This window comes from Canis lupus, chromosome 28, assembly GCF_003254725.2.
Source record: "Canis lupus dingo isolate Sandy chromosome 28, ASM325472v2, whole genome shotgun sequence".
Lineage (NCBI taxonomy): Eukaryota > Metazoa > Chordata > Mammalia > Carnivora > Canidae > Canis > Canis lupus.
The window spans coordinates 8,705,238-8,718,779 of NC_064270.1; the positions used below are offsets into that span (position 1 = coordinate 8,705,238).

Sequence of the window (13,542 nt, forward strand, 5' to 3'; positions counted from 1 at the left end):
TTCTCTAGTCCACATGTGCCACCTTCAAATCAAGTTTATCTAAAAGTGAACTTACCATCTTCCTCCATCCCAGAAATCACAAATTTGCTTCTTCTGTGTTCATTCTCTCATTGGCAGTATTATCTACCCAGCTACTCCAACCAGAAACCTGGGAGTCCTAATGATTCTGCCTTCTTCCCCTCACTCTCTTAACAAGTTCTGGTTTTTCTACTTTCTGAATATCTTTTGTGTTCATTCCTTCCCTCCAACTGCACTATCACTACTCAAGTTCAAGCCTCATCATCTTTTGCTTGGGCTATTACAATAAAACTGTTAACTTTCCTTCAGCAAAACTTCAGCTTCAACCTACCTATGACACTACTGCTGGCATAACTGACACAAATCACATAAATCAGACTGTGCTATACCCCTGCACCTATGGATGAACTCTACCCGCCTTAGCATACCATTTGAGTCCTGTCCTGTCAGGAACTAGTGCTTGCCTCTGTCATCCAACCTCCTCATTTCCTCTTCCACCCTCACCCATTATAATATAAGAGTACTGAAATCTCTTGTAATTCATCCAGATAAGTCATGATCTCTTTTTTTCTCTGTGACTCTGCCCATGATGAGAATTCTTAGAATGCCTTCTTCCACCTTGTTCATTTATAAAACTCCTATCTATTCTTTATGGACAGCTCAGCTCATCACTTCCTCTAAGAATCCTTCCTTTATTTCCCATCTGGGTTGGGAAATTCTCACAGCACTTAATTCTCAAAACTATCTTGTTACATGTGTAGCCCCAAGTTTACAAATGAACCTTTCCACGACCAGGGGAAAAAAAAAAGTAAAAGTTAAAATATATGAATGTATTTTTCCTACTACTTACTAATTTTTATTTTGTTTTCCCTAGAACTTTATGAAATCTTCCTCTCAAGAGCAAAAGAACGGTGGAAAAGCTTCAGTGAAACAAGTTCAGAGAATGATATGGAAGGTATGATTTTTTATTTTTAGTAAAAATTTCTGGGTGAAAATCCAGTCAGATACCAGTGTGGTTTTTTACCATGGGTCAGGAACTGTAGTAATTGCTTTACAACATTATCTCCTTTAACATTAATAGCCCTTTAAGTAGGTGATATTATCCCAAAAAGTATAGGAGGAGACTCAAAGTAGTTAACTTGTAAGCAATGAAGTTGTGAGGTAAACCCAGATTTTTGGACCTGGGAACCCAGGATTTGTTCACGACAGTAAGACTGATGGAGTGAAGTATTTTTAAGCCAACTTTTAACTTAAAAATAGATGGTCTTCGCTCCTCACTTATGACCTCCTATCTCCTCACTCACTGACTTTCATTTACTCCCTAATACATTATTTATCATTCTTATCATGCCTTAGCTTTTGTTCATTTAATTAACTCATAGATGTCATCTTTCCCTTCATTCTCATCAGTTTTCTTTCCTAATCATTTTGGAGAAGATAGGAACACTTTTTTCCTGTTGTCATTATTTCTTAAACATAGGTAGAGGGCAGCCTGGGGGGTGGCTTAGCGGTTTAGTGCCACCTTCAGCCCAGGGCACGATCCTGGAGACCCGGGATCGAGTCTCACATCAGGCTTCCTGCATGGAGCCTGCTTCTGCCTCTGCCTATGTTTCTGCCTCTCTCTCTCTCTCTCTCTCTCTCTCTCTCTGTGTCTCTCATGAATAAATAAATAAAATCTTTAAAAAATTAAAAATATATAGGTAGAGGGCAGCCCAGGTGGCTCAGCGGTTTAGTGCTGCCTTTGGTCCAGGGCCTGATCCTGGAGACCCGGGATTGAGTCCCATGTCAGGCTCCATGCATGGAGCCTGCTTCTCCCTCTGCCTGTGTCTCTGCCTCTCTCTCTCTCTCTCTCTCTCTCTCTCTCTCTCTCTGTGTCTCTCATGAATAAATAATAATCTTAAAAAAAAAAAACATAGGTAGATTTATTCAGCCATCCCTTGGCCTTGAATATGGAGAGCTATTTGTCTGCCACTTTCCTTTCTATATTTGTTCTGCTTCATAGATAGCAAACACTCTTCTCTTGCCAGTAAGTAAAACTCTAAAAATGAATGTGGTTTAGAATAGAGAAATGGTTTTCTATTAGTTTGTAAACGACTCTGCTAACTTCTTTGAATACTGTTCTATTTTAGAAGGATGAACAGTAGGGTGGGGAAAATCAAGTAAACAGTGTTAGAGAGACTTGATTTGAAAAGGGTTCACGTAAGTGTCATCTTGAGACCTGTTAGCTATGTCAGCTATTTGTGGGGAAAGTAAAAGTGCAAGGAAGGTGCAGATGTAAGACACTTTATACTGACAGGACCTTAGCTGTTTCATAATTCTTTTTGAATTCATTTTTATGAAATACTGAAAATATAAGAATTAAAATTATAAGCATTTACTTTTGAGACATTGTCATGATTACATGGTAAAAGTTGCACTTTAGTAGAAATTAATTGCATGTAAATGAAGAATTGTTCCAGTTAGAAATCATCTTCTGTCTAAATTATTGATTTCTTATTCCCTGTGTGTTTATAATTTGCAGTTGTCATTTAACTTTTTTGGCCATTTTTTTAAAAATATTCTGCCTCAATTCTCCTCTTTTTTGGACTCCAATTACATATGTGTTAGACCATTTATCAGTGTCCTACAAGTCTCTTTCACTTAAAAAACGTATTTTTTTCTTTCTGTGACTCGGTTTAAATGATTTTTATTGACCTGTAATCAATTTCACCAATCCTCTATTTTCCTATATCCAGTCTATTAGATCTGTCCAATGTGTCTTTAATTTCAGATATTTTGTAATTCTAGAATGTCTACCTGGTACTTTTTGTAGACTCTATTATATCTCTGTGGAAATTATTCATCTTTCCGTCCCATACATTTTCCCCCATCTTTTCCTCTATTTTCTTTAACATTTAACAGTTAATATTCTTATTTGTTAATTTCAGTACTGAGTCATCTTTAGGTCTGCTTCTGTTGGCTCATTTTCCCCTTGATTACAAGCCAGTCATGTTTTCCTGCTTCTTTGCATGTCATAAAATGTTTTTATTATACATCAATCATTGTGTATAAGAATATATATAAACTGAAGTTGAGGTTTCCCCTGCAGACGAAGTATTCTCTTTTCTGTCAGGCAGTTGCGTTATCACCTCAGCTTAATCAGTAACTGAGCTACATTAGGCCAAGGTTTCAGCTTTAGATGAACTTAGTTCATTGTGGGTTTCAAATATCTTGGTAGGAAGAACTGTTCTATTTTTATTCTCAGCTTCTTCCTCTCCTGAAATACTCTCCCAAAGGCCTTGTGATTTTGAGTAATTTCCTTCTACCTTTCCAGCCCTGCCTTCTGCCCTACACTAGCATCAGCAAAAGCCCCTAGGGATAAACCAGTTCTACATTCAGGCTCCTGCAGATTCTATCACAGCAGTCTTATTTGGCCATGAAAAGCTCTTTTGGTTTCTCTCTTCCCAAGCACAGTACCTTTGTCTATGACAAGCTCAGTCCTGAACTCATGCCTAGACTTGGCAGATACCTCTAGGAAGAAAAATGGCCACCTTGGAAAAATTCTTCTCTTCCTGGGATTTAAATCTTTTAGATATCTCTATGTCCACAGCATTCTTACACCTTTTTAAAAAACTTGTGCGGGCAGCCCGGGTAGCTCAGCAGTTTAGCGCCACCTTCAGCCCAGGGCCTGATCCTGGAGACCTGGGATGGAGTCCCACATCGGGCTCCCTGCATGGAGCCTGCTTCTCCCTCTGCCTGTGTCTCTGCCTCTCTCTCTCTCTCTCTCTTTCTTTGTGTCTCTCATGAATAAATAAAATCTTTAAAAAAAAAAAAAAAACTTGTCCTATTTGAAACTTACTTGTTTTTTCCCAGTTGTTACTGTGGGAGTGATAGTCTGCTCTTTTTTAAATTTTACTTTTTTAAGATTTTTTTCATTTATTCATTAGAGACAGAGAGGCAGAGACATAGTCAGAGGGAGAAGCAGGCTCCCTGCAGGGAGCTCAATGCAGGACTCCATCTGGGAACTCTGGGGTCACTCCCTGAGCCAAAGGCAGATGCCCAACTGCTGAGCCACCCAGGTGTCCCTGATAGTCTGCTCTTCTCTTGCCTAAAAAAACTAGAGGTAGAAATCTTTCATAAACCTTTCTGACAAATATATAAATATTTTCTTCATGTAAGAGGCTCTAAGTTTGAGGAAAAGCTGTGTGGCATTTCTTTAAATTTCTTGATTATTCAGCTTTTAACTTTCCTTAAGTAACATATCTATGCTGTGTGATCGATCAATCTGTATGTACAAGATTGAAATGGTTATAGCCAATAATCATCTTAATTTTATCTGCCTGGCAAATACAGGTGTATCTCTTGCTGATCGGGAGGCCAGTCTGGAATTAATTAAGTTGGATATATCCCGCACATTTCCATCCCTTTACATCTTTCAAAAGGTGAGGATTTCTAACCAGTTAGAACTACTTTAAAATTTTTTTTTAATCCTAGGCAACAAATTATAAAATGCATAGCTATTATTTTTTAGAAGGCTAAACTATAAAAGTTGGAGACCTTTATATAAAAATGTGAAACTATTAGGAAAATTCTAAAGGAATTTCTGTTGTTTTGTTCTACTGACTAAATGCATTACAGTTAGCATAGCCCATAATGACTTCATTAAGGTGAATTTCTTTTACTTTTTATTCTGTAAGATATTTGAATTCGAATATTTTTGCTTATTAGTCAGTTGTTAAAATGTAAAAACCTTTTCCCAAATCTTAGTTTTCCAGAATTACTATGGAAATAGGAAAAAATGGTTCATAAAAATGATTTTGTGCAGAGGCTGTCATGAGTTGCTTCTAATTTGAGAAATGGTAACATTTGTGTATACTTTATATTTCACACATGGAATTTCTCTAGATTGATAAAATGAGATAAAAATTTTTACCACTAAGATTAAAATTCTTAACAAACTTAATTTGGTATAGTTTGATGATTTCTTTTTGCTAAAATTACATTGTGTGAAAGGAAACAGTCTGTTTTCATCATAATCTTAGTGTATCAAATTTAGAAACTGTAAAATGGTACATAGACTATATAACTTGTATCCATCAAGTGAATTTATTTGGCTTTTTATTGTTCAGGATTAAATATTTTTTTATTAATTTTTTAGAGGAAACATCTTAGAGTGTATTTAGAATATTTCTGACAGTGATACAATTTACTAAAACTACTCATTTAGGAAATGCTAAAGTTTATTTAAAAATTAATTATTTGGGAATTAACTTAGAGACAATTATTTGTACAGTTTGACATTTCAGTTTTCTCTCCTAAGGGTGGCCCATATCATGATGTCTTACATAGTATCTTAGGAGCATATACCTGTTACAGACCTGATGTTGGTTATGTAAGTATTTGTTTCAATCTGGTTTTTGAATATAAACATCTTATCTGTTATCAAAGTATCTTATGTTGTACTAGCTCCTAAATGTATGTAATCGCTAGGTCTTGTTTTTCTTGGGTTCATCAACCTACCCAGAGAGAAATCTTTGCAGGGGCTTGAGACGGTCTGCCAGATTTCTGGAAGAACTGCTGGGAATTTTATTATTCACTCTGCAAACTCTTATTAATTGCCACTGCTCTTGGGGTGGTGCCTATTGTCTTCTCACTGTGCCTCCAGAGATAAACTTCTTCTATTATGTCAGGTTGAAGGAAAGATGGGCATCCGTCCATATAGAATAGAGGAGGGGATTTTCTCCTTTTATAAATTTTCAACCAATCTTAGTTTTGTTTTGTTTTTTTAAGATTTTATATATTCATTCATGAGAGACAGAGAGAGAGGCAGAGACACAGGCAGAGGGAGAAGCAGGCTCCCCACAGGAAGCTGGACGTGGGACTCGATCCTGGGACTCCAAAGGCAGATGCTCAACTACTGAGCCACCCAGGCATCCCTCAATCTTAGTTTTAGCTTAAACTCCCCTTCTTCTCCCCCAGACCCCCAGTTTCAGAAGGGCCTGATAACCAGTTTCTGAGCCTTCCAGATTTGTGGCTGAATTGGTGTACTGCTTATTGGCTTATTGGCTTATTGGCTTCCTCCTCTGCAAATATTTTAGTTTTAACATTCTCCATTTAGTTACAATTTCTAGAATGCTAGTGACATTTTTATTTACTGTTTATATTATTTTCCATTCTCTTTGCCCTCCTAGTATTTCTTTTTCTTTAATGTCATTTTAGTTGGATTTTGGAGGGAACATAGAAGAATGTAAGTGTTCAGTTTGCCAAGTTTAATTGGAAGTCATAAAACCTCATCTTCAAAAAAAAAAAAACTCCTCACCTTTGTCTTAAAATAGAAGAATTTAAGAGAATAGGATTGTCTGGTGCAACTTTATTTTGTTCCATGTTCATTTGTACATTAGTTCATTCATTCACTCAAATATTTATTGTGTGCTCATTGCTATAGGTCAGGTGTTGTTCTAGGCACTTTGAGGTACTTCAGTGAAGAAAATAAAAATTCCTCTCCTTCTGACACTTAGAATGTAGAAAGAGGAGACAGACAACAAACAAATCATATATTGTATTAAAAGGTGATAAGTGGGCAGCCCCGGTGGCGCAGTGGTTTAGCGCCACCTGCAGCTTGGGGTGTGATCCTGGAGACCCGGGATCGAGACCCACATCGGGCTTCCTGCATGGAGCCTGCTTCTCCCTCTGCCTGTGTCTCTGCCTCTCTCTTCGCTCTCTCTGAATGAATGAATAAATAAATCTTTAAAAAAAAAAAAAGGTGATAAGTGCTACAGGACAAATATGACATAGTAAAAAGGGGGGAAGTGCCAAGTTTGGGTATGGGGCAGGTTTTAGATTAAAGATGGTCAAAAAAAAAAAAAAAAAGATGGTTAAGTAGTCGTAATGGAGAAAGTGAAACTTGTATGCAGAGTCTAAACTCTTGCTCATGTATTATTACATCATAAAATGTAAAAATATTATGTAATGTTCATATCTGTGCCCAACATGGGGCTTGAACTTACAACCTGAGATCAAGAGTTATAGGCTCTACCCAGAGCCAACCAGCTGCTCCTGAACATTCACATTTTTAAGTTGACATTCAAATTTTATCGTCATGAGTTTATAAAGGATTTAATTTTTAGTACTTGCTAAATGTTATTTTAAAATAACACTCAGGGGGATCCCTGGGTGGCTCAGCGGTTTAGCGCCTGCCTTTGGCCCAGGGCGCGATCCTGGAGTCCCGGGATCGAGTCCCACGTCAGGCTCCTGGCATGGAGCCTGTTTCTCCCTCCTCCTGTGTCTCTGCCTCTCTCTCTCTCTCCCTCTCTCTGTGTCAATCATAAATAAATAAATAAATAAATAAATAAATAAATAAATAAATCTTTTAAAAAAATAAAATAAAATAACACTCAATCTTTTTTAAAAAGTGTAGCTATTTAAATAATATAATGGGGATCCCTGGGTGGCTCAGCGGTTTAGCGCCTGCCTTTGGCCCGGGGCACGATCCTGGAGTCCCGGGATCGAGTCCCACTTCAGGCTCCTGGCATGGAGCCTGCTTCTCCCTCCTCCTGTGTTTCTGCTTCTCTGTCTCTCTCTGTCTATCATAAATAAATAAATAAATCTTAAAAAAATTTTTAAAAATAATAATTATATATATACTATCCACTTAAAGAAAAATATATGACCTATACAGCTGTCAAATAACTATGGTGTATACCTGAAACTAATACTATATGTTAACTGTACTTCAATTTAAAAAAAGAAAAATACAGGGGCACTTGAGTGGCTCAGTGGTTGAGCCTTACCTTCAGCTCAGGCTGTGATCCTGGGGTCCTGGGATAGAGTCCCTCATTGGGCTTCCCGTGGGTAGCCTGCTTCTCCCTCTGCCTATGTCTCTGCCTCTCTCTCTGTGTCGCTCATGAATAAATAAATAAAATGTTAAAAAAAAAAAAAGGAAAAGAAAAATATATGAACAAGCTCTACATTAATAGTTTACAAATTATGCAGATTCTCTTTGAATTTATGTAAAATGACCACACAATATAACCTAACTGTGGTAATGCCAAGCCTTAATGGCAAACTAGCCAAGTCAGATTTATTTTATAAGATAATAGTATAAACTATGTTAGAATATATATTTCATGTTGTGATTTGACAGAATGGGTTTTTAATATCACAGCCTGAGCTGAAGGTAAGGCTCAACCACTGAGCCACTCAAGTGCCCCTGTATTTTTCTTTTTTTAAATTGAAGTACAGTTAACATATAGTATTAGTTTCAGGTATACACCATAGTTATTTGACAGCTGTATAGGTCATATATTTTTCTTTAAGTGGATAGTATATATATAATTATTATTTTTAAAAATTTTTTAAGATTTATTTATTTATTTATGATAGACATAGAGAGACAGAGAAGCAGAAACACAGGAGGAGGGAGAAGCAGGCTCCATTAAATTAATTTAATTTCACATGCTGAATCTATCAGTAAACCACACAAAAGTTTTATTTCTGGGATTTATTCAGTATATCTTGAAAAAAATTGGTGGTTCATATTCCAGTTATGTTTAAAAGAACCAAGGGCGCACCAATCTATATTATATTACTATTTTTTAATTTGTTCTCCTTGGGACTCTCTCCCTCAGTCGCTGTGCATTTTTAGAAAGTGGTATAGAAGAGGTGAGGTCACCAAATGAAAGCTGTTACTACTACTCTCTATTCTACATATACTGAAATTCAGTCCTATTTCTATTCACATATGTGACAGGAAGCCATAGGGCTCCCTCCAAGCAGTATTTCAAATTATCTTTTGTTTCGCATTCATGGTTCAGAGCGATTCATCATCATAAGTTAGAGAATGGGTGAGGACCGTGACTTTCACTTGGTACTGTGAATGTAATGATATTCTAAGGCAAACCATGTATAGAAAGCGAACATGTAAATGGAGGATCTGGGAATGGATTTCTCTAAAATAATCCATCACGGTGTACCATGTACTCTCTGGAAAGTTCTTTATGTGTCTCCAGGGCACCTTCTTCCCAGTTTTTTTTTTTTTTTTAAGATTTTATTTATTTATTCATAGACACAGAGAGAGAGAGAGGCAGAGACACAGGCAGAGGGAGAAGCAGGCTCCATGCAGGGATCCCGATGTGGGACTCGATCCCGGGTCTCCAGGATCACACCCCAGGCTGCAGGCGGCGCCAAACCGCTGCGCCACCAGGGCTGCCCATTCTTCCCAGTTTAAGACCACTGGTGTCTAGATTGTTGAATTGTATTCGTTTTCTGCTTTGAAGAAATGGTTATAGGTTCCTTCTGAGTAGAATAAAACTCTAGTCTTGAGTATCAATTGTTTGTAAGGTCCTCTGACACAGGCTTTCTCCTTTGCAGCAAGGAAGTAGGTAGCTATTATTTTGCCTAGACTGGGTCTACTGTGAACTGGGCTTGTGCGGTGGTGGGGCTGGAAAGTCGGTATGTCTCATAATCATAAAAGTGGAAGTGAGAAGACACATTTTCCAATAGCTCAGGAGGAGTAAAAAACTGTAGACAAGGATTTTACTCTAAGACCTTGGTAAGCTTTGTAACTTTCCCACATTGATTTTTCATTATAGTTCTCCATTTGTCTATAGTGATTATCAGCAAAACTAAAACAAGAAAGATCTGTGTGCAGCATGTAAGGGTAATAAAGAATGGGGAATCTGAGTAGATGACCTCCTCCTATGACCTAGGCAGGCATAGGGGAATAAAGAAAGACTTCAAGTAACAGAAAGTGGATGGGTTACACAGGTACTTCAAATGGCTAAAGTTTTATTTTTTTAAGTAAGCTCTGTGCCCAGCCTTTTAAGCTGAGTGATCTATACATAAGGTGTTTAAGAAGTAAAATTTTAGGGGTGCCTAGCTGGCTCAGTCAGTAGAGCACGCAACTCTTGATCTTTGGGTTGGTGAGTTCAAGCCACACATTGTGCATTGTCATTGTTTAATTGGCAGCATTTTCCTTTTTCAGTGTTACATAAAATAATGTTTCTTAAACAGCATCTTAGATTCAATTAAATATATTAATTTCTTCTCTTTGCTGCCTATTACAGATGGCTAACAGCTTTCCCCTTGCATCCATTCAACAGATTTTGTGGTACTAAAAATATAATTGTGAACAAACAGACACAGTCTCGTCTCTGTATTGTATTAGTTTCCTATTATGGCCATAACAAATTGCTACAAACGTAGTGGCTTTAAACAATACAAATTTCAGGGCACCTGGGTGGCTCAGTCAGTTAAGTGTCTGCCTTCGGCTTAGGTGGTGATCCCAGGGTCCTGGGATTGAGCTATGTTGGGCTCCCTGCTCAGGGAGGAGCCTGCTTCTCCCTCTGCTACTCCTTCTGTCTCTATTCACTTGCGCTTGCGTGCTCTCTCTTGCTTTCTCATAGAAATAAATCTTTAAAAAAAAGTACAAATTTATTATCTGGCAGCTCTGGAGATTAGAAGTCTGAAAGTCAAGATTTATTAGCAGAGCTGTTTTCCTTCTGGAGGCTCTGGAGAAGAATTTATTTCCTTGCCTTTACCAGCTTCTGGAGGCTGCCTACATTCCTTGACTCCTGACCACCCCCACCCTCCATCTTCAAAGCATCCTCAAATCTCTCTGTGACTCTCCTACCTCCCTCCGTCATTTAAAAGGACGAGATGATTACATTGGGCTACCCGCATAATCCAGGGTAATCTCACCATCACAAAATCCTTAATTTAATTACATCTTCGAAGTCCCTTCTGCCGTGCAAGGTAACATTTTCACGGGTTACAAGGATTAGGTTGTGGATATCATCCTGGGCATGTTATTCTGCCTGCCACAGGTCCTATCCTCATGGAATTTATACTCTAGAAAATCAAGTAGGGAATTACTGCAGATTTTGCAAAGAGTACTCAGAAGAAGCCAGAGAGGTAGAAGGAGAACAAGAAATACCGGATCACAGAAGCAAAGGGAATTCTGAGGGTAGAAAAGTACCTATTTTACAAGTTATTGGTCATCCTGGAAAGAGGAATTTCAAGATAGTATAGTAACGGAGTGGGAATCCAAACTGAAGTGTACTGAGAAAGGAGACATAGTGATTGTAGGCAAACCTTCAAAAAATTTGGGAAAAAGAGGGCAGCCCGGGTGGCTCAGCGGTTTAGCGCCTGCCTTCTGCCCGGGGCGTGAGACCGGATATCGAGTCCTACATCGGGCTCCCTGCATGGAGCCTGCTTCTCCCTCTGCCTGTGTCTCTCCCTCTCTCTGTGTCTTTCGTGAATAAATAAACAAAATCTTTTTAAAAAAAAAAATTGGGAAAAAGAGACAGTGGTTTCTTTCTTTCTTTTTTTTTTTTTTTTTAAGATTTTATTTATTTATTCACGATAGACACACACAGAGAGAGAGAGGCAGAGACATAGGCAGAGGGAGAAGCAGGCTCCATGCTAGGAGCCCGATGTGGGACTTGATCCCGGTTCTCCAGGATCCCGCCCTGGGCCAAAGGCAGGCGCCAAACCGCTGAGCCACCCAGGGATCCCGAGACAGTGGTTTCATTGTAAACACTGTTAGTGTTGTTTTGTGTAAGTCTGTTATGCACATCTCTACCAGAAATAAGTGCCTGATGACGTTTTTTTAGTTAAAGAATGAGCAGTGGCTCCATATCACTAACCTACTAAAAAATGTACAGCAGTAAAAAAAATAAAAATAAAAAATAAAAAAAAATGTACAGCAGTTCTCCATAACTCACAAGCAAGCATCTGTGTGGCCGAACTTTTTCCTCAAGGCTTTCACTGTTTGTAAATGCATCCTACTTAAGTTCTCTCAATATAAAGATTGTGCTCCAGCTGAGCTGGTCCTATGTGTCTTTGCTTATATTTCTTTTCTTCCCTGGAATGTTTTTTCTTATTTTTTCATCCTGCTTTTCCAGGAACCTAGCCTTACTGTTCACCCTCCCACCACCCCTACTGTCTTAGAACATCAGCAGCACTTCTCATACATCTCTTTTATTCTTGGTTCCTCACTTTCTACCTCAGACAGATGTGCTGTGACAATGAAGACAATCACCGGATTTTCTCTATCCTCTACTTTGAAAGACTTCAGACCGAGAGAAAATGAAAGCGAGATTAGTACACAGAGATAGGCTTTGGTAGCAAGTAAAAGCGGATACTTTCTTAAGAATTTTTTTCAGAAATTTTCCCTAATTCTTTTTTTTTTTTTTAAGATTTTATTTATTTATTCATGAGAGACACAGAGAGAGAGAGGGAGGCAAAGACACAGGCAGAGGGGGAGAAGCAGGCTCCATGCAGGGAGCCTGACGTGGGACTTGATCCCGGGTATGCAGGATCACACTCTGGGCTGAAGGCGGCGCTAAACCGCTGAGCCACCTGGGCTGCCCTCCCTAATTCTTCTTAAATTATAACACATGAACAAGAAATGTAAGATTAGGGAGATTTCATAATTATTAGCAGGTTCTCTATATTATTACTTTCATTGACATATAAAAAGAAATCTTGATTAATTCTACTTTAACATTACTTTATAATTTTTTTTTTAAAGATTTTATGTATTCATGAGAGACACAGAGAGAAAGAGAGGCAGAGACACAGGCAGAGACACAGGCAGAGGGAGAAAGAAGCAGGATCCATGCAGGGAGCCCGACATGGGACTCAATCCCGGGTTTCCAGGATCACGCCCTGGGCTAAAGGCGGCGCTAAACTGCTGAGCCACCGGGGCTGCCCCGCTTTATAATTTTTTAAGACTACAATGAGTATTCTTAAAATACCTCTACACCTCTCTCTCTCTCTCTCTCTCTCTCTCTTTCATGAATAGATGAATAAAATCTTTTTAAAAAAATTTTAAAAAGAATACAATAAGATAAACTGTATAGAATTATTATTGTAAGCACATTTTGATTAATTTCTTTTCTCTTTGAAGGTACAAGGGATGTCTTTCATAGCAGCAGTTCTCATTCTCAATTTGGAAGAGGCAGATGCCTTCATTGCATTTGCAAACCTCCTCAATAAGCCATGCCAGTTGGCCTTTTTTCGTGTGGATCACAACATGGTATGAACATTTGGAATGAATTGTGATTTCCTTTGACATTCAGTTTTTATAGTCTGAATGCTCAGGGTAAAAAACATTAATTAGAAGACCAAAATAATCTGATCTAAAATAAGTTTTTCATTGAAAACTCCTACCAATCATTGATGAAAAGACTCAGAAAGCAGTGCTAAGCAAGATATTCTCTTAATTTATTATTAAGGATTTAATTTCTCTATTTCTAAAGTATACTTCTCAATAACTTTATTGGTATTTCTGTCTTTAGATGTTGAAATATTTTGCAACATTTGAAGTATTTTTTGAAGAAAATCTCTCCAAATTATTTCTTCATTTTAAATCTTACAGTCTTACACCAGACATATACTTGATAGACTGGTAAGTCATAACAAATAAAATACAATTAAAAGAAAAAAAGTATAACTTTTTTGTGTATTTTAGGAACTAGCGTAAATCTCATGCACACGATAAAAACTCCTTCCCTTACAAATAGAGAAACTCTCACATTTTTG

The 13,542-nt window shown here is 37.9% G+C and overlaps 1 protein-coding gene across 5 annotated transcripts in view; it reads left to right on the forward strand.

The window, feature by feature from the left end:
• Positions 1-13,542, forward strand: part of TBC1D12 (TBC1 domain family member 12) — a 121,387-nt gene that overhangs the window by 102,235 nt on the left and 5,610 nt on the right. For all 5 annotated transcript variants that reach the window (XM_049103040.1, XM_025466584.3, XM_025466589.3 and 2 more), the window contains 5 exons: positions 893-973; positions 4,351-4,439; positions 5,318-5,389; positions 12,908-13,036; positions 13,299-13,408. In XM_049103040.1, the coding sequence (XP_048958997.1) occupies positions 893-973; positions 4,351-4,439; positions 5,318-5,389; positions 12,908-13,036; positions 13,299-13,408 (481 nt within the window). The remainder of the gene's footprint in view (positions 1-892; positions 974-4,350; positions 4,440-5,317; positions 5,390-12,907; positions 13,037-13,298; positions 13,409-13,542) is intronic.